Raw genomic sequence first — 22859 nt, 5'->3', positions numbered from 1 at the left:
CATTTTACTATAGTCTAAGGTTAGATTATAACATTTTATATACAGAATATAATAACTTCACTAATATATACTTGTGAAATGAATTGACATTAATTATTTATAGTTAAACTATTTTGCGTTTTCTCTTTTACAGGCTGAAGAAAAGGCTCATTCAGAGGTAAAAACCTTGTAGCGTTTTTATATTTTGCTACTCTTAACATTTATGATGAAATGAGTGTTTCTACCACTAGAGGGCTCTGTGATACAATAGCATGACTACAGCACTGAGGGTAGAAAATAGTTGATAGAAGGTCTTGGATATTTCTTTTCTCTTAAGAGAAAATGAAACATAGTTTTTAGAAGCAAACTCACCTCTTGCATACTAGTTTGGAGTCTTAGCTCAACAACTAATAAATTGTCTCTAGTAACAAGCACTCATTAAATTTTTGATCAATAAATGAATGTGTGATCTATTTTATTAGAGTCTCTTTTCCCACTGCCTATGAGATTAACTGCATAAGATTAAGGAAACTTGAATTTTAAGCACCCAGACCTCCACAGCACAAGCTACCAGCACACCAGTCCAGCTGTTTGGTGGCAGGACTTTGCTGCCTCTAATCACCACTTGTCTAGTGTGGTATATTGTTCTAATGACACACATTTCACAAATACACACTTCTTTGCAAGTATGTACAGATCAGATTGCAACCTGGAGAAAATATTCTTTTTATTTCCCTTTGTATAACAGTTTTCCTGGCCAAGGAGAGCGGGGGAACTTTAATTAGACCTTTACCCAAGGTGCAGTTAATAACTATTTGATTGGTTTACACCGAGGCAGTCAGACCACAGAAAATAAATATCTTGGCAACAGTCACTGCAAAGAAACTTTCCTTTGAAGTTATATTTTATTAGCTTTTAATGTAAAATTTGTACTGTTTAAAAATATTAGAAAAGTATTGATTTATACTTGTTCGATTTTTATAAAAAGTAAATGTGGTTTTTTAAAAACCTATTTTATTTGCATCATGTACAAATGGCAAGGCTTCTAACATTGTTCATAATATAGGCTACTGAGGTATAGAAATGCAACATCTATTTGCTTTAATAGTAGTTATCCAACTCCTCTTTTATCACTGATGCCCCATAATGTGTCATGGTTTTTAAAAAATAGTATATAGTACTTTAAGTTTTCCTGGATTATATTTTAAAGGTAATAGGATCATGCTATGGAAACTATTAATTTCAGAAGACCTGTTTGAATTTGGTTTAAGAATAAAATGAATTCTCTGCCTTCTGAGAATGTGATCATCATCATATGAATTTAACTTAGAGTAAATTGGGGCTAGGACATATCTCTTTAGAAAACAGATATGAAATGGAATTATATTTGCTGAAATTATAAAAAAAGTCCTCTATCTCTGTTTCCGGCTTACAGTTCACTTCTTTTTTAGAGTCTCTCAATATTGACCACTGTTTCTTCTCCACAAAAAATCAAATGCCAAGGAAAATTAGAAAAAGACAATGGATGAACTGTATCAAGAATGCTCTTTCATACTGAGACAGTATTCAAAAAGTCCAAATACAACAAACGAAGTCTTGGTTTTGAAAAAAATGAGAATCATCAGAGTAGAATGTTTGGCATCTAAGTAACTAAAATTCCTTGAAATCAGAAGTATACTTGTCGACTTATATTTTACCCTTACTAATCATTGTTTATATTTCATAGCAACATGAGACATGCATATTAAACTGTGGAAGTGCTTAAATTAAAATTTTAATTATGATAGCATATACTCTTAGCTTTCTATGGCTCAGTTTTGAGTGTGAACTTAACTAAAAAGGAAAACATTTTAGCATATTTATTTTGTTGCTTTATCTAGTTATTTGCACAGTATTACTGATTTTCTCCTTATTTTTAAACTATGGGTAATCTATAAAGCATTTCTGCACTGAGCTAATAGTTAGGCACTGAATAAAGGATATTATAATAAAGATTTTGGAAAGCCTCTCTGAGTGTTAGTCATTAATAGTCCAGCCAATAAACTTATTTTCAAATGTGAAATCATTAAATGCTGATTTAGAGCCAACTTTCAGTGACTGCAGGATATTCTTACAGCTCTGAGTTGCCAAATTAGAGAAATTAGAATAAATACACAAAAAAGCTGATAAGAAAATAACGTACTTTTTACTAAAAAGGAGCCAAGAAAATTTGTGTATGTATATTTACCTTTTAAAAAGAAAAAAAAAAATTACCACCTGAGTTTTATTGCCACAAATTTTTAGAGGTAGAGGAATCAATAAAAATGTGGCATTTGATTGTTACTGTGCAGCTAGTAGTCACATTTCTTTATTTCAGGAATTGGTGCTGATGCAGTGGAAGTAGAATGAGCTAACTACAATATCTTCTTTCTTGGGTTGAATTATAGTTTTAAGTCAAAATCTACTAGCATATAATTCATTTTTTTAATTACATTCAGCAAATCCATAAACTGCGGAGAGAGCTGGTTGCATCACAAGAAAAAGTTGCTACCCTCACATCTCAACTTTCAGCAAATGTAAGTCGCTCTTAAATTTTTCTGTAGTAAAACAGATTTTTATATAGTAAATAGGATAATTTTAGTAAGAGAATTACAGACTTTAAATGTCCAAAATTATACCGACTTAAGGCATTAAATAGTGGGACTGCACACTGGGTAATACAATGTAAACCCAAATTAATAAGGAATCATAATGTAGTTAAAATGCCTTTTTGTTTCTTATAAGATTGGCAACAAATATTAGCAACAGCTACAAGATTTCTTTCTTTTCTTGTTTTTATCACTCCCCATATATTTAGACTTTCTCAAGCCACAATACTTTACTATGAGGACTGATAGTGATGAACTTTGGAAGATCAAAAAATTCATATGCCTCACTTCCTTCAGTATAATTTTATTAGGCAATTAGTTAAGTATCCAATTAATTCTAAACGATTAACTTAGGCCTAAATTTGGGTCTAGACTTGGCTATATTGTAAATGAGATATAGTTCTCAGCAACCTTGGCAGCCTTCTCGTAGCGGTTTAAGCAGCTGAGAACAGCAAAAATGATGAAGGTGAAGACCATCAATTACATTAGCATTCATCAAAAATCTTTCAGCGTGCCAAGGAGTTCTCAGAGTAGATGTAGCATAATGAAGGAGAACATGCGGCATTGTGCCTCGTCCTGAGGAGCGGTAGTGTTAGAAGCAACAGCGGGGAGTGAGGAAGCTCCTGCTGTTTTACCATATGTCCTGCCACCTTCACTCAAAACTCATCTGCTCAGCTCCACTGCGCAGCTTTGGGCCTGTTGCCTGCCTCACCACTCTCTACTCTCCATTGAGTTTTTCCATCTCCTAGACAAAGTCTGACAGAGCAAAACTGAGCAGGTATAGGCCTGCTGGGGATGCACTGAATAAGAAAAAAATTAAGATGAAAAATTATGGTGTAATATAACTTTCACAGTATATAAGTACATCATGCCACTCACAATGTATTCATTTTAGCGCTATATATGTATTGATTTTATCTTTTCAACTTGGAAGAATCACATAATTTTGGATTGACTGTCTATGTTTTATAGATGTTGTTAGGGTATTCTTAAAAACAATAGTAGGTTTTAGAGAATTAGTTAGGCAACCCTGGAAGAGAACAGTATTTTATAACATATAGTTTGTGTGTAAGAATAACTCTTAAAGAAATAGTTGAAAATCAAGTGTAAATTGTATAAATAGGTTAGATGTATAGGAGTATAAAATACTCATGTCTAGGTTCCTGAATTTGTACTCAGAGAACACATTACAAAGTAAATGCTGAAACACGTGAGATTGCATTTATCTGCAGTAAAGAAGGCTTAATGACAGACCTTATGCATTGGATAGTCAAGATACTTATAGATGTCTTGAGCAATTACTTATGGTTTTATTTTATTTTGTAAATGTCTGTCATGTGGATTTATATATTCAGATATTGGAATAGTAAGTGCCTGCTATCCATAATGGAATTTGGGCCTTTACAAGGTAATTTTTAAACTATGTCCATTTAAAAAGTAATGCATGCACATCGTATTAAAAAGAAAAATTGAAACTAAAAAAGTATATAATAAAAACTATTATTTGCTTTTTTCTGTCTGAGACTCCCATTTCCATTCATGGATACTGACTTCGTGTGTCTCCTTTCAACATTGTTCTTTTATGTACCCATAAATACATATATGCAATATCCATTTGGAAGGCTATACACATACGCACATATACTCACAAGAAACCTAATTCTAACATAGGGGAGCTGTCTTAGGGTCTACTTTGTGCCGTTGTTTGAAAAGGGCAAACATTTTAAAAAGATGTCAGCCATTGGCTACCTAGCACTTCTCTCCAGCTATCCATGCCACACTATTTTCACAGGGTTTCCATGACTCTGAAGTAGATATTCTCAGCAGAGAATTGATATGACCATCAAAAGGTGAACATTTGTTCTTGTGAAAACATACTTACTCTTTTTATGTATAAAGCACAGATATACAGAGAGTGTAAAAACAGGTATCCAGTATACCCGTGGTATTAAAATGACATGGAGGAAGGGGACAATTAGGAAAAAAATATCTATAATCTCTCCCTAGGGGGCAATAATGAAAAAAAAAAAAAAAAAAGTAAGAAACAGAATTAAAGCAAATGGTGCCAAATAAATGATATTGTTTAAAAAGTGCTAGTCTGGATGAAAAAGTCCAAATATCTCCAGCTTCCCTAATGTATATCTGTGTTATCATTAATAGTACGCTCTATGTATGGATGAGAGCTTAATCTTTATCCTATTTTGCATGATTTTTTTTTACTTGATAATGCATTTTAGAAATTTTCTCAAATTTCTGAAATCCACACCAAACCTTTTAGTTAGAAGCTTTATTTTTTATTAATGAAAAACATTGGAAATGATCCTCAATATTATAGACTACTACTCAGCAGCGAAAGGATGTGAACTATTTGTACATACAGCAATGTAGATGGATCTCCAAGTTCACTCTAAGCTGAGTGAAAAAGGCCAATTTCAAAAGGTCACATACTATGTAATTTCATTTGTGTAACATTCTAGAATGACAAAATTATAAAAATGAAGAACAGTTTAGTGGTTGACAGGGGTTAGGGATGTCGGTCACCTTTCTTCCTGCGAGGTTAGTGTAAAATGGTGTTAATAGAGAGAGCTTTATGGAGAAGAAATAGTTTTGTATCTTGACTGAGGTGGTCATTTCATATGTGAATTTACATATTTTATCAATACTGAATTCCTGGTTTTGATATTCTACAATAATTGTGTAAGATGTAACCATTGTGGGAAGCTGGATGAAGGAGTACAGGAGTCCTCTCTATACTTTCTTTGCAACTTCTTGTTAATCTACAAATATTTCAAATTAAAAAAAAAAAAAAAGAAAAAGAAAAAAGAAAACACCTAAAGATCTACCACAATTTTTGAAAGAAATGTCTACTTTTTAATTTCTTAAGTATTTCAACCTCATTTCACCATTTAGTGCTTCTAAATAGAATGTCTTCAGTATAAGTCAAAAAAATTTTAATCTTGTACAGTTCCTATTTGGAGGTAGACATAAGCCTTTTATTTATTAGTTTATTCAGACTACAAGTAAACTTTTGCCTTTTGGTTAAATGGGATCACTATAATGCACATTATTTATAGAAATATAATAACCATGATTTATAAGGATGAATTATGAGTTTGCTTCTGCAGAAAATATTAACTTTTTTAAATGTAGAAATAATTTTAAGTATACATCTATTCATTTTTACTCAATACATGAATAATTCTATCAGGACTTAAATGATTTTCCTTAATTTGGGATATGTTTTATAATTGATGTTTCATGAGTTTGAACCTGGAATGATTATATTTATATGGATCCACACAATAATGCATGTTTTAATATTTAAATTTGAAACTTACATGCTTCTCTGCTAAAATGTTTTTTTTTAACCCCTCTTTTTAATGGGGTGGTGTTAAATCAGAAAGATATCCAATGAGCTCACCTCTCATTGGACTGGCATAGTCTAACCTGCACTTAGTAGAATGTGAACTGAGTGTTCCCACCCACTTTGTGAATTCTCTGATCGGAGCTGCATAAAGCCCTGAGAAGACCCTTTGCAATGCTTTTCCTACTAGGATGTCTTTGGAAAGCAGAGAGGGTATGTGGGCAAGATAGGACTTCCCTGAATCAAGGGACAGAAAGAAAACAGGAGCCCCAGAAGCAAAGACAACTGCAAATTGTATGGTCACATCAGTCAGCCAGCCAAGTGCCCTCTTGCCTCTCAACTGCACCTTTATGCAGCCAAGTCCGGTGGGATGCATTTGTTTGTTTTAATATATTTTCTTTACAAATCTCAATCCTTAGATAATTTGGAAATGGGCATTAAGGCTACTTATTACAATCATTTTTCAAAAACGCCACTAAGTGAATATATAACAAAATAAAAGGTACTTTTTTTTTTTTTTTTTGCCTTTCAACATGTAAGTTTTTTAACCAGAAAAGTCTTGAATATTATTTTGTTTGGGATTGTAGTCTATTTCTTTGCTCTATTTACTATTTTTATGTAATCTGGCAGTTACTCTTGCTTTTCTGAATGTCCTTTAAGAGAAAACTATGTTGCACATATTAACAATGGCAAACACTGAAGGGACAATTTTTTACAACAAAAGAAATGTGAAACCTTATTTATGATAGTTTCAGAGTCATTTTCAGTTCATCTAACTATTGATTTTCAAATGTAAATTATTGTCTATCTGGATAACCATTCACCACCATATTTATGTGTAGAGTATTTTTTATTTGGTTGACAGGCTCTCACCAAATTCAAAATGAACAAATGCAATGTAGGCATTTTGCATAATGATATTTCATCTCATTGTTTAGTAGCACAATAATTCTCTCTACATTCTATTCAGATTATGTTATGTGATTCAAAAACTAAAGATAACATGTATTAAAAATACTTCCTATTAACCAATATCCGGTCTTGTCTGTCATATATCTTGACAGACTTCACCTAATCCATTAGGGAATATTCATTATCACATTGGTAAAATTTTACTTTTGCTTGAAAATTATGCGATTGATAAAAGAAAAGCAAGAACAAAGTAAGTTATGACGAAAAGCCCTTCAGAAAATTGACAATTTTTTAAAAAGTTGTCATTTTATAAAGATTTTAGACAAGATATATTGTCCTATAGTTTAATCAGTTTTATTTTTCGTTTTCTCTCCATTAAGGTGACAAAAGATCATCCCTGGTAGAAATGTTTACCCTTATTTACTTTTTGTACTCCCTTCCTATTAATTTAATTGGTAAGGAATTCAACCTTTATTACCTTCCAACAAAATTAATCCAATAAACCAAGTCATGGCAACATAAATTTAAAGCAATATATCACTAATATACTTTTAATATATTTTTCATTGAGAACAGTGCAATTCAAAATATTCTTTAGTGACCAGTTTTTTGTGAGTAATTAATGAAGACCAATTTTCCAAAGATTGAAAACTGACATTCTAATGATGAATATTTTATATTGTCTCATAGCTTCAAAATGTAAACAATATGTTTATATAGCATATTCTTCACAGTCTTGGTTTTTGTTTTTTGTTTTTTGTTTTTTTTGGTTTTTTTTTGGTCATATTTTTAACTGCTATTGAATTGATAAAATGAGCACAGAGGTAAAGTGAAAAAATTTTCACAGTCCAACTATTAAAACTTACATTTCTTTGGGAGAATTAAAACTTTGCAGTATTCAGTAGAATCTTGCATTTACTTTAGTAAATTTTAACAAAGATTTTCAGCCAGAATTTTCACTGTTTTCAAAGAAATTAAGCAATTTTAGTTTTGAGATTTATTTACCCATTATAAGGACATAGTGGGATTATTTCTAATAATCTAAACTGAAATCAGCACAAATGGTTATCATAGACAAATGTATTATAAATCACATAGAGCAATGCTTTACAGCAAAATTTAATCCATGCTACATACCATTTGGATGAATTTCAAAAACACAATGTTAAGCAAAAGAAAACAGTAGGGAAAACCAAGCCATTATGATTCCTTTCTAATAGTTTTCAATCTAGGCAAAGCTCAGGTGGTAAAACTATAAAGAGAAGCAAAAAAGAATTACTAAAATTTTATAGTAGTGGTTATCTTTGGGGAATCAAGTAATGTGGGAGGGGAAAGGGAGGACATTTAGGTTCTTCAGATGTCCTGTTTCTTGACCTGGCTGGTTAGTGCATGAATATTCACTATGTGCTAAACCAGTGAGTTGTACATTTTTATTTGTTCATTCTGTATATATATTTTTTACAATTAAAAAAGATTAAGTATAAAAGGAAGTGGACATAACCTTATGCTAATTCTCGAGGATACTAAGTCTGATGTAGTGGTATTCCTCGTCATTAAAAATATTCTAAACGATAAGATACTATTCTTGTTTTTTAAAGGTGGCATTTATCCTATTAAATCTGCTAACAAATCTTTGAGTATAATTTTCAAGTTTTTTTGTGTGTATGTATGTGAGGGAGGGAAGAGGGGGGAGAGAGAGAGAGAGAGAGAGAGAGAGAGAGAGAGAGAGCGAGCTCGTGCACAGGGGAGGGGAAAAGAGGGAGGACAGAGCCAAAAAAAGAATAAAGAATTTTACTAATGGACTGAAGATTAATAGATGTATTCTGTACAAATTATCTTCCTCTGTATTACAGTGTCAGGAAAAGAAAGGTAGTCCAGGACAAATTTAGAGCTACAAACAAAGACGCCTTTTTTTCATGATGCAAGGAGAAAAGACTTGTACATTCTAGCCTTTACCAATAATGGAATAAACTTCTAGCTGTTATTAATACTGGAAAAAAACTTGTAGTGCCCTAATTTCTAGGAAACCTATGATCCTCAGCCCTTCAACTCTGTTAAAGTTATAAGGCGATGTATTTTAAATGATTCTTCTCATTCCCTTCCCTCAAAAAGTTAATCTTTGGCCAAGCATTGCCAAATTTTTTCCCACAAATAGTTTATTATAGACATAGGTTGTTAATATTCTATCCTTATGTCCTTTTAAGGGTACAATAAAATTGATCAGTTTGAGATAACATAACTGTAGTTCTACCTCAAGCTGTAGAGTAAGATTTCAGCACCTCTTCATGCTTAATATTTTGTGGGTCAAGCTGTCGCAAAATGGCATATTAATAAAAATTGGCCTATTTTAGAGCTATAATAAGATTGTCAAATACTTAATCATAAGACTTATGCTTATGCACTGCAATATATATAATTCTCTGAGATTTAAAAGAGAACCGCAAAGCCACAAAAATTAATGTTAAATAAAATATGACTGATTATTATTTCTAGCTGGCCTATCTACAGTTCCTTAGTCGAAAGGAATAGAATAGAAATAAAAGCCATTTTATTGAAAAGAGTTTGGAAAGTGAAGACAAGTCTTTCGATTCAATTCTTTGTAAGTAGAAAAAGGTAAGATAATGTTATAACTGTCAGCAGATGTCTGACACTGAAGGAGCGTATCATTATAATAGAGGAGCTAACAATATCTTCAAAGGTCATCATGCAGGTATAAAAACGAGGAACATTTGTCCATTGACAATTGCAGTGACCTCTGCTTGGGCTTTGAGTCTAAAATTCGGCAACTTAGAACTTTATTCAGTATTTTATGTGTCAAATTCTCCATGATGTGCAAGTTAGAAGGTGTTATTATTTGCAAAATACCATCCCCTTTCAGAAAGTGAATTCACATTAAATGTCAAGAGACTGAAATACTGATTTTAAGCTGAAGTTTAGAAATGACAAATGAAGATTCTTGTTGATGGAGACTCACCATTTAAAGCTGACTGTGATGGTCATACTAATTTAAAGAGTTAGAACACCTGCAATTAAACATTTTGTAAAGTGAAGCATTTTCATCATTCTATATAAGGTTCAAACATTTAAAAAGTGTTCCTTCCATTTTGTTCACAGGCTCACCTTGTAGCAGCTTTTGAAAAGAGTTTGGGGAATATGACCGGCCGACTGCAGAGTTTAACCATGACAGCAGAACAAAAGGTATGTTCAGGAATTGCCACTGAGGCTTGAAATAAGACAGCTAATAGGATGTTTTAAACACTACCTGAGATGCAGCTCCTTAAAAATAATGCTACAGAGCATTCATTCTATACTAAGTTGGAACAATAGGATAATGTCTTTTCAGATTTTAATTTAAGGACTTATTTTGATCCATATTGGAACACACACACACACACACACACACTATACACATATACACACACACATTACAGTTTTTCTAGGCAATCTATTATTTTACTTCTGACTGTAATGATTAAAAGAATACCAGATGTTAACAAAGAAATAATTGTATAGGAGAAGAATTAGAATGTTCTAGGAACAATTTGTTATGCAATCAACAAGAATTGCACTCTGACAAAAAGTGATCACAAACACATGATCTATAAGCCATGCAGAAAGCCCATGGCCAAGATACCCATGAAGAAGTCTTAGAACAGATGTTAGAACTCTACAAAGTGAGGGCTTTAAGTTACAGCTACTATGGGACAAGGGACAATCCTGTGTAATTTTTAAGTAAAAAGGACTAGTTGACACCTGGAGGAGCTGTCTTTGAAGTAAGGTTAAATTATAACAAAAGCATTAAAGTAAATGTGAAGTGTTTTATGAAGTGGAAGAAGAAATATTAAAAAGAAAGAAACAGAATTTAGTTCACAAAAGCAGAAGTAATTAAAAAGGTCAACACTGCCTAGAAACAATCTGGACACTTTCCACATGATGACCACTAACTTACTCACTGCCATTAGTTTGGTGGTTCTAACTTGAGTCCTTGGATGGTTGTCAGAGATGGATAAGTCTAAAATTATATGGAAATATTTGTAAAAACTGCATATGTGCATAATATAAGCAGATGGCTACAGTTTTCATCTAATTCTCAGAGATTCATAATCTAGAGGGTTTTGGATATTTTCAGAATCACCACCTATATCCATCTATAGAGATGGCTTTGATTTTGTCTTCATTTCTGTAAAGTATGTCATTAGCTTTAAAGAACTAGTGTATATTACCAAGTTTTGTCAGCTTTTCATTTTTTTAAGTTAAACAAAACTGAATAAACAGCTCAATTAAACCAAAAGAGAAAATTGAACAGTCCTATAATTGCCTGGTATACTTAACAAACTGTATTCTGTTTGCCCTTATCGGCCAGTCTCTTATTTCATAGATTTCTCCTGCCCATGAAAGAGAACACTATTCATTCCTGCCAAACCTCTTCTGGAAGGAAGATAACAACTCCTTCTGAGCGCATAAATTTAATCTTAATTTTTTGGGGGGAAGGGGTTCAGTTTGCCACTTTACTAGGTAACATAAGAACTCAGCAGACAGAATGACAAGGACTTTTAGCACAGCCAAATAAGAAAGAATATAAACAGGAGACTAGTAGACTTGAGTGTGAATCTCAGAGGAGTCTTTCCAGAGCTGTGGAATTTTCCTTTTCTGACCCTCAAAATCATCATTTTAAAAGTGAGGATTATAACAACTACCTTGTTGAATCATTTTGAGGAATACGTAAGATACTATAATAATGTCACATGCAGTGGATACCTTCTTTTACATTTTGCTACTTTTTTCTCTTAAAAAATATAAAATAAATTCATCATTGGGCTTGTGCCATATGCCAGGCATATTGCTAGAAATCATGGTTAAGATTAAGTCTCAATCTCTTAAGAAGTCAAAAATAATGTATTTTTGCAACCCCTCTCCATATTTCCTTTCATTCTTTTATTTGTGAGTAAAAAGCTCATAGAAATTGGAAAAAAAATGTTTGCTTATAAATTTATAGTGCCTATGAATAATCCTGAATATTTTAAATACATCTCCATAATACAAGGAATTTCATAGTTATGTGCACATCATCCTTAAAGTAACATTCCTGAATTTATTAAGTGTTCTCAGAAGAAATCGTAATGTCTGAAATTGCTCTTGCTGTTTTTTAACCAATTGCTCTTCTAATTGCAAGCTGTATACACACAACGATAAACTAGTAACTAGTTTTTTTAAATTAATCTGAGATTCATGACTTGCCTATTTTAAAGTGGTTTTGAAATTCTTATAAAATTAATTGCAATATGCTATAGCACAATTCAATGACAGAGTCTAGTGAAATTCAGAAGAATGTATCTGAGCCTGTGCAATTACTACCACAAAGCACTGAACTGAGTTGAATGTCAAGGACGCTGAGGCACAAAGGAGGTCTGCTTGGCATGTTTAGTACTCATTTTCTGACCAGAAGAGCATAATTTAGATTGAAGAGACAAGCTTTTTGGCACTGAATTTGAGAACAAATTTATTGTAAAGTTTCTAAAATTGAGGTCATGGAATAACAAAAGACAAAATCACTGTTCAAATAGATATTTCTCTAAAAGCTGAGAGTATAACATTTAATCATATTTCAGTAAAGCCATTTCTTTGGAGAGCTGAGATAAAAGGATATATTGCTCTCTAGTGATCCAACAATCCTGGGGAAAAGATTAGAGAGACTACAGAACAGAGGTTTTGAAACTCTGTTCCTGGAGTTGCAAGGTTCATTTGTCCATTTAGTCATTCGCCAAAGTTATATTGAATTTCTACTCTGAGATACTATGCTAGCTACTGAGAAATCAGTATATGTGTGTGTGTGTATATATGTATATATACATGCACACACACAGATACATGCATGTGTGTGTATATACACACACACACGCACACACACATTACATATATGTGTTTGTGTGTATGTGTGTGTGTATATATATATCTCCACACATTGTTTATATCCTAGTCTATAACTGGTTATGATATAAAATAGAGTTTATATTCTAGTAGGTAACAGATTAGGATAAAAATATAGTTGAAACATAGGATTTCAGGTGACAATAAGCACTACTGAAAAATTTAAAGCTGAGAATAAGAATAAGCACATTGGAAAGCTAAGTGGGATGCTAAGATATAATAAACCAAAGGCAAAGGTAGTTACCTATTCTTGGTTACATATATAATAGAAAAACTAAACTAGGACTCAAGTCCAAGTTTTCTGGCTTGTTCTGGCTTCAACATGTAATTTTCAACAATCATACAGCATTAATAGTCTAAAAAACTATATCAAAACTCTGGTTTCATTTATAGACCAAATCATTCCTCGAGATAGTGTCCTAAAATTGTTCCTTGATTCCAGAAGCCAAATCACATTGATCTTCTTGCCAAATTTATGTGCCAGAATACTGCTTTTATACACTTCTAGCCTTGTGAGAAAGCAAAATACATGTATGAATAACTCAGGAAGCAGAACATTTTATACAACAGCATGATGTCCTGAGCATTCTCAAAGAGGACCATTGCGTTTTCACTCTGGTTTCAGAGCAGAGGTGGCACAGAGGAGACTCAGACTCTGGGAAGATGAGGAAAATTAGTTCAGGGGGAATAGAGAATTGTACATAATAGAAGGAGCACCATGGGCAATGAACAGCAAGGAGTGAAATTATTGGAGACATTTAGAGAAAAAAAAGAATATGGAGGGAAATGTGAAACTAAGGCTAGAAAGATTTCTAAAGAATCTGGTTCTTGAAAACAATGAACCATTCGAAGGTTTTGACCCTGGACTAACATGATAAAAGTTAGTTAATGAAGATTAACCTAGCAACATTTCCCAATCGTTTAACTGCATTCCCAATAGCCACTAAAAGTCCACATGTTATATACTAGTAAGTCTGTGAATAAGATAATTGTCATTAATGCTAGCTAGAGGGTGAAATTACCTCTAGAAATTGTCCTATACTTAAAATAAGCCTCAACAGATTGTGATAGTGACATAGAGTGATCAAGAATTTTACCTGAGTTTCATGTTCTTATCCCTTTACCAGCACTTCTAGACCAAGATTCTTTGAGAGAATTAAGACCCAATGCCCTGAGGCTCCTATTATATGTAATGAAATAACTTCTTTTTTTTTGTATCTAGAGGAGTACTAGATTTGTACTATCCTGGTCAAAATTGAAAACATGTCACTCCAATTATTGTTTAGACCTTTATTTTCCTATAGAATACTGGATGAGAAAGGTGGAAATACAAGTCAACACAATGGCGAGAATTCCTCAAATCTATATTTTTATGATTTACAAATCTGCATTTTTACAGAACTACTGCTAATTCCTTGTAGATTCACTGATAATTAGAAGACTTTCATATCAGTTTCCTTATAGCTGTTGTGCTAGAAATAATTGCAACATATATTACGGTAGACTAGGTGAGTCTTGTTGGAAGGTCAGAGCAGGTTAGGGGAATATCTTTTTGAATGAGAGCTGGAGGTCAGAGTGACACTTATGCCAACTATAAAATCTAGGATTTACTCATTGTTATCTCTGCGAAACCACTTTTTCTTTTTTTGGTCAATTAGATAAATAGAAACTTAAACCTTAAAAATTAGAAAATTAAAGCCAAGTCTCTGGAAGTAGAAAAAATAGAAACTAAATTTTGAGTAATTGAATTAGATCTTTATGTTAATTCCTCCCAGTTCAAATTAAAATATTTTTTATCTAGAAGTGTTTTTAAAAATTTATTAGTAGAGTTAGAAAATATATTGATTAGCCTTTTAGGGCATGGGATAATTTGAATCCATAAGTTACTTATGGATTTCAGTCACTTACATTACTGGGATTTGGCGAATTTAGTTTATTTAGTTAGAACCAGGGCTAGCCAGATTTTTTTTAGTAGAAAAATTGATAATATTTCAAGGTATGTACAAAGAGGTGGTGCTGAAATATATTAAAGAAACTAGTTAGTGTTAATATTAACTCAGTGTCATTGTGAGGAAGCAAAAGACAGATTTAGCAGATATTTTTAAGAGCCTAGAAGGGCAAGTTGGTGATGAGATTAGTTAGCAAGTTTGTGAGATTCTCAACAAGTTTTGTGTCCAGGACAAATTTGGAAAGAGTCAGATATAGTTAGGAAGTTAGGTTGGAAAGAACATCAAGCAAGGCTGGTATTTGATAATTTTTGATAATTTTATTTCGAAGCATTTCAAGTCTGGCCTTGATAACTTGTTTAGCCTCAGAGATATGTACAAAGCAGAAGTACTGACTCTAGCTTCTTTTATATAAGAAATCTAATGGAAAATGGGTATCTTACATAGTCAGTAGGTGTTTGGGGCATAATTATCTTGACTGGTTCATTGTACGTAAATGAAATTTTATTTTTGGTTCCCAAGTTTTAAAATACCACTTGGCCTTTAAGAGTGAGGAAGATGTTTAAAGCAAAGGGGAAAATCATATGGAAAAACTCAGAGAAAAAGATGATTCTAATTTGAGTGATGGTAAAGATGGATTTCAACTGAAATAAGAAAGAAGAAATTTTTGCATATATGGAGAGATAACAAGTTCAGACTTGAAAAGATTTTCAATGTAGAACTTAACTATATTTTTATTAAAGACCACGGAATATCTTATAGGTGCTTGCTTATACTTATAATGCTCTCCTAAAAAACTACTAATATGAATTTGGCTAAACTAATATTTTCATGGATGATTTTCCCAAGTTATATAATGATATATTTCTTATCTAGTTTTCCTTCATTTGTGCTTATTGTGTCAAACTGCATAACTGACCTACTAATACTAAAGATACTTAATATTAGAAAGTGATCATTTTTCTCTCATACTAAGCACAATTTTCTGAAAAAGAAATACTACCTGAACATTCCACTTCTTATCTTTTTCAAAAGTTTCTAGAAGAGATTTCTCTAGACAAGTTTAAATTTGGACTCTGAAATGTCAGCTAACTCATAAAATTCAGAAGAAATTTTTAGATATATGCATGAGATCCCATTTTCCTTTTTCCTCTTTAGACAAAAAGACAATGTTTTAACAGATTTATAATTCATAGTACAAGCACTATTGATTTTAAATTCAAGAATGAAAATCTAATTTTTGGTAAAATTTAACATTCTAGTCTATACGTTGTAAATTTGTACTTAAATTATGTGATTTATTAAGTATAAATATCCTTTATAAATGTGCTATAGATATCCTTTTGTGAATAAATTTATAGTAAAAGCAGAATGAATTTTTAGTAAATATTTTATCTCTTGGGGGATTTATTTTAAATGGAAAGTGAATTAAATTGGGGCAAACATTTCTATTACCTGTTTAGTAAGGATAGAATATAGATAGAACTTGGAGGGACCGAGAAATTATGAATTGGATCTGAATTTGGTGTTATGACATTTGAAACTTTCCACAAACATAATCTTTTTATTTTTGATAAATAAATACAAATGAAATAACAGTCAAGAATTCGAAGATTCCCTTATGAATCCAGGAGGTTGTATTGATTTTTCATTATGAGAGTCTTTGACTTATAAGTCTATAAAAGAGTTCATTAAAAAAAAAAAGTTATCTGTTAGGAATGTGTCAGCTATCTAATGAAAATAGTTATAGTATATGCCAAGTATCTATTACAAATTTGGATATCATTTCAAAGGTAGCATTGTCTATCTTTAAAAAAAAAAAAGTATAAGGTTAGTCACTGGACATTCTCACATATGAAACAGTTTCCTGCAAAGGTAGTTGTCATAATCCTACTGTTTCTTGTACATTCTGGGAGATACTGAGAAAGGATAAACTATACTGCAGAATGAAGAGCCCAAGCATGATTCTTTGGCTTTCTGCCAAAGATACTAGAGAAAATCATGAATGACAAATACATTACCAAGGAATTCTTCCTCTAAGAGGCTGACAAGGATTCTAATTTTTAGGATTGCCACCACTACCAAGAAGGTTACTTCTTGTTTTTGAGCTTCTGATGGAAATATTGCCTATGCTGAAAAGCACTCTCATTCTTTATATTATTATTATTATTATTTGTTGTTGTTGTTGTTGTTGTATCTTCCTCATGGTAAGTAATTTCTGGTAAAATAATTTACTTAAATAATGGAGAAAGATCAAATATATATGAGGATTTTCATCAGGACATATCTTAAAACTACCCTAAATTCAATAAGAAAATACGTATTTTCTAAAAATTTGATTTATAGGCTTTTTTTTTTGTAATTTACCAATTATTTAAGGACTATATTACATATATTTTAATTCATTTTTTTAAAATTTCTGTGTTGCTTTGGCTTGGTGAAATTGGGTCTACATTCTGGGAATTTTACTGGATAAAAAGTATCAGAATCTAAAATAACCTTGATATGCCAGCAGAATTTAATAAGATTACATTAAGTAGGAGTAAGTTATGGATAAGTTCCAGGTTTTATACTTGCATAAAAAGAATTCATTTCCCAAGTACAAAATAAATGAGACAAAATTTGAAATTGCTTATTTGACAAAACCTCAGGGTTTCTCGTTGACACTAAATGAATACGGTGTACCAATGCGATGCTGATATCTAACTAGGTAATGTAAACATAGGTAGTATTAATAAATCTGGTATAAAATGAGCAGTGCGGTTTTTTGCTTTTACATTGTACTGATGAGCACTGGGTGCCACCCTTTGAAAAGAATAACTATTCAGATCATATTTATAAGAGAATAACCAAGATTTTTGCTTTACATTTAGCAAAGTAAGAAGTTGTTAGGTAAAACTTGGCACGGCCGGCCAGACACCCAGGTCTCCCAGGATGTAAGCACTGCATAAAACCAAACCCATCTGACAGTAAATTTTGAACAACAGGGACATTTTTTTTTTTTCTCTAGGTATTAAAGCTTTATTAAAGCTTCTAAATTCTGTTTGCTTCGCAGGAGTCTGAACTTATAGAACTAAGAGAAACCATCGAGATGCTGAAGGCCCAGAATTCTGCTGCCCAGGCAGCCATTCAGGGAGCACTGAATGGCCCAGACCACCCACCCAAAGGTATATTTAGAAATACCGTCATTCTGTATCATTATAATAGTCATCTATTTTTATCTAATAATTGGAGCAAAGCTGCTTTTATTCAGTGAAGCCTCATTTTATAGTGAGTAAGTCAGCACTAATGCAGTCAGATCCCAGAATTTAAAAACAGTAACTTTCATTAAGAAATAAATTTTAAATTGACCTTAAGAATTTGCTTCTATTATATACACATTTCTCTTCACTTGATTTGGTGGAGGTGGGGATGGGGTTTGGATAATGCATTCATATCTGACTTCAAGCAAAACAAACCAAGTAAAGAGGATGAAAATCTAGATCTGTATAAAAAATAAAATAACCAATATGGTGAGGTACAAAGTAGGGTATGGGGAGGAACTTGTCCTAGGAAATAAAATGATATGCTTCTTGTAGAAAATTTTAAAACAGTAAGAAAATGGACTAAAAGTTGGTCTCTTTTTCATGTTTACTGTGCTACAACAATTCTAAACAATAATAAAATAATATTCTCTGCCACCATCTCTACCTGCTAGCTTGCCATTGAAGAAATGCTCTGTATTAATGTCTTGTCATCTTTTTTTATAAATAAATTCTACTTATTCATGTTCTAACTCTTTTCAATAACATTCAATATGCTCGCCTCTTTATCAGCTTAAAAATGCTTTCCTAAACCTTGAATGCCTGTCATCTCTCTTCCCTTTCCAAATGAATTCAGGAAAAGTTTTATAGAAGTTTTCAGTGTCTTTGGCAGGCAGTCACACTTCAAACGACTGGAATGTTGCTTCTCTTTTCACCGCTTCACCAAAACTGTTCCCCCTAGGTTCAATAATGACTGATATGATGCTAAATTCAGTACAACATTTAAAATTCTTATTCTATTTGATATGGAAACAGCATTTAATACTGATGTCTATTCCTTCCTACTTGAAACATTCATTTGTTCTAATGTTCTTGACATCCACATTCTTAGTTTTTCTGCTGCTCTTTTGAAATCTCTTTCAAAGTTTCTTTTGCATTTGTATCCATCTGTTAAATGTTGATAATTCTTAGAAACCAGTCCTAATCTCTCTTCCGTTACAATTTTTATATTATGATTCTCTTCATTCTATCTAAAATTCTGCACAAACTCACCTACTACTCTAGCTTTAATTATCATTTATGTGCTGATAACTGTCAAATCTCTCTCTAGGCCAGGCTCGTCTCTTGAGTTACAGATCTGTATATCTAGCTGTCAAAGAGAGAACTTCATTCGGTTATCTTTGGATATCTGTCACCTTAAATTCAATGTCTCCAAGTCTGAACTTGTCATCTTCCCTCTCAGACCTGCTTTGCTTTCAGTGTATCTTGCCTAAGTAAGTGGCACCTTCATATAGCCAGGAATCTACATGTCATTTATAAATCCTCCTCTCCTTACTCAATAAATCACCAAGTTCTGTTGATTTCATCTCTTAAATATCCCTTGGATCTATTCCCTTTTCTCTGATCGTACTATCAACATCCCTAATCTCTTCCCTGAACCATGACCAGGAACTCTTAAAGCCTTCCTGCTCTTCATTTTATACCACTTTACATCATCCTTTACACTGAAACTAGAGCAATTGTCCAACAGCATATATCTCATATCGCCTTTAGGAAGAAATACAAAGTCCTTAACCTGACATATTCTCTCTTTGTCAGCTTCATTTAGTCAACAAATATCTATTGGTTACCCTATGATACACACGGTTACAGACCTTATAGTTCATATTTCAACTACCCTGCACTTTCAGTTCTTCAAAAGTTCTTTATATATTCTGTGAATTCTAGTTGGAATTTTCTACCCTGTTTGCTTAGCATAAAAAGTTTTCGAGACCTTACAAAAGTTAGCCTAAATATGCCTCCTCAACCTCAAACTGGATGAGATGCCCTTGTGATGCTTCTGGAAATAACTGCACTTCACCTATTAAAATTTGCATTTTACTTTGGTGCCTTAATTTTTTTTAATGTTCTGCCTTTCCTGATCTATGGTAGAATTTTTTTTTCAATCCTAGCAACTGTGATGATGTCTTACACAAAAAGGGGCTTATTCAAATTTTATAGAAAAAGAATAATATAATTTTAAATACATTTGAATTAAAATTTGAGGAAAACAATTATAGAAAGTGAGATATACTTAAAATGAAGGACAAACTATTTCTCTAGGGGCTACTTCTGTTAAGAATTTAGCAACTTTCCATGTGGGGGAGCTGATTTATATGCTGCATGGAAAATTACTGCATATTTAAAGCTTATCTTAGAGCTATAATAAAGCAGCTTATGTTCTAAATCTTCCTGTCGTAAATAGGTCCAGAAGGGATTTAAAAAGGCTTAATCCTTTCTTCAAAACAGTACAAGTCACTGAAGTAAAACTTTCTGGAAGGATTCCTTTTATCTTGGGCAACAGGTAGCTTAATATATCTACTGGAATTAAAAAATAGGAATTCCTTTGCTCTGAAATGTGAGAAGTATGCTTACAGTAAACAAAATGATAACAGTTAATATTCAAATTGGTCATGAAAGATTAAAAACAATTTTAGAAGTTTTAAGACTAATGAAAATAAGTAGTTATAAAGAGTTGCATGTATATAGAATATTTAGATTGTGCTTTTGTAATATTAAAACTCAATATTAAATTCGGCGAACACAAATTGATCCTTTATATATTGACTATTGACATAACATGGAGAAAATAAACAGTCAGTTGGACTTATGTATCTTTCCATGGGTTATTAAGGTGGTTTTATAGGCTACAAATTTGTGTTCTGAGATAATATTGAAATTTGATTATTGAGACCTTTAAAATATTTGTCAGGTAAACTTTTAACATATAATCTTAAAATACATATTTGAAGTGAAGCAGCACTTTATTACAGACACATGAAACTGTGGCAAAATAACATAGCGATTTATTAATTAACTTTCTACCTTGTATCTATGCATTATATTTATTAACAAAGCCTGATAAATAATGGCAGTCTATAATAGAATAAAGTTATTTATTTATCCAGAAACATTTGAACATGTATGAGGCACTCCGTTTGATCTTGAAATTCAAAGATACAAAAGCAGGGAGTCTCTGTACTCAAAGGCTCACATTCTACTTCAACAAAAGGTAATTTTTGTACATTATGTAAAACAATTATGACATTATAATAAAAAATAATGACTATAAGGCTGAAAGATAAAGGTGACAGAAAATTTATTTATATATTTCAAAATCTGTTGCTTTTTGTCACTACCCCTGTACATAAATGTGGAATAGTTAGTTGTTCCTTAAGACATATCAAGTACGATTTGACAAAGCATGTATTAAATTGCTGTCAGTAGTAAATGTTAGATAAACATAGTTGTGTCAAATGACTAATAAGAATAAATGTATTCACCAGTATTTATTGATCACCTACTTACATGATATACTCTCTGTACAAGATCCTGACTATAAAAGGGTAAACAAAATAGACATACTCTTTGTCCCCATCAATTTTCAGTCTGTAGGAAAACAGAAAATAAATGATTATTATGATTGTTGGTGTAGCTGAATGTGTACACCAAAATAGTTTTAACTTCAAAATTGACAAGAATAATTACTGGAGAAAGCAAAGGCACCAGAGAACCTACTAGGGGTGGTATAGTCAGGAAAGGCCTTTCTAAGATAGCAACACTTAAGGGGAGGTCCAAGTACTAATCATCAAGTCATATTGTAAATATTGAGAGAGGAGCATTCAAGAAGGGTCTTGAGACAGAAAATAGATTGGTGCCTTTATGGAACTCTTACAAGGAAGATAATAAGCAAAGGTAAAATAAGTAGAACCAGGTTGGAGAGATACATAGTGACCATATTACTGAGGGACTTTTAGGCCATATTTGGGAGCCGAAATGTTTTTTATTTTTATTAAAATGGGAATCTATTGAAAAGTCTTAAGTGAGGGAGTGATGATAAAGTTTTTCTTTAAAAAGGAGTTCTTTAACTACTATTTGTAGAATGGTTTGAAGGTGAGTAAATTGGACAGCTATTCTTGCTGTGGATCAGGTAAGTGATGGTGGTAATTTGAACTGGGACAGTGGTGGTACAAAGCGGGGGAAGTGGAAAATGAATGCATGAGCAAACACATAACTGAAATATGTTTGAAATAATCTCCGTTCATTCAGATTGTTTATATTCAGCCATTCTTTCCTGAACTCTATGTGTTCCATCTACTGAATCAAATGCGTATAAGCACTAGATAGGAATTAATAAAGTAAAATGTATTCTCTTCATTCCATGATATTATTGAAATTATGCCTTTGCTAATCTTTGTCAGAAATACAGTCATAGTTGAACACAACTGATACCTCCAAGGACTACTTTTGACCCATGATAAGTATTTACCTATCTTTTTAAAATTGAAGATTAATCAAAGTCAAGTACAGTTTATTAATTCTGGACATAAGAAAAACTCTGGAATACTTTAATACTTATTACATCTGCTCTATATGTGAAAGTCAGTTAGTAGAGAAAAACTGCAAATACTACATCTTGTTCAAAAAAGCTTATAGCCAACTGCAGCAGAAATTTAAAACACAAATAACTAAACATATTTTTCTATTGATTATTGGTATAAGTTCCACATTAATTGATTAAGAGATACTTATGGTTCTTATTGTTGGCTTAAAACATATATCTTGATTTAGCTTTTGGCATTGGTAATGGTTTGGCATGCCAAAAAGTAAATATTCTAATTATATTTAAAAATACTTTTAAGGGACCAAACCCTAGGGATTCTGAAAAAATAGCTCTATTTTTTCTCTCTTATAAAATCTGTCAGCATGTTATTATCTTGATGGAAAAATTAAAGTGCTTATCAGTATGTATGTATGTGAGTGTAAGGATCAAGATATGTGTACAGATATTACATACCTACATGTGTACTCATTTATTATA

At 32.2% G+C, this 22859-nt stretch overlaps 1 protein-coding gene across 7 annotated transcripts in view; it reads left to right on the top strand.

The window, feature by feature from the left end:
- The window catches only part of NAV3 (neuron navigator 3), a 718003-nt gene that overhangs the window by 657692 nt on the left and 37452 nt on the right, over positions 1-22859 (top strand). For all 7 annotated transcript variants that reach the window (XM_036236231.1, XM_036236227.1, XM_036236233.1 and 4 more), the window contains 4 exons: positions 134-157; positions 2457-2534; positions 9997-10080; positions 17812-17923. In XM_036236231.1, coding sequence (XP_036092124.1) covers positions 134-157; positions 2457-2534; positions 9997-10080; positions 17812-17923 — 298 coding nt within the window. The remainder of the gene's footprint in view (positions 1-133; positions 158-2456; positions 2535-9996; positions 10081-17811; positions 17924-22859) is intronic.

This window comes from Rousettus aegyptiacus, unplaced genomic scaffold (genome assembly GCF_014176215.1).
Source record: "Rousettus aegyptiacus isolate mRouAeg1 unplaced genomic scaffold, mRouAeg1.p scaffold_m13_p_2, whole genome shotgun sequence".
NCBI classification, from domain to species: Eukaryota; Metazoa; Chordata; class Mammalia; order Chiroptera; family Pteropodidae; genus Rousettus; species Rousettus aegyptiacus.
Note: the sequence above shows the minus strand (reverse complement) of the source record. Positions and strands in the feature narration are given on the sequence as shown.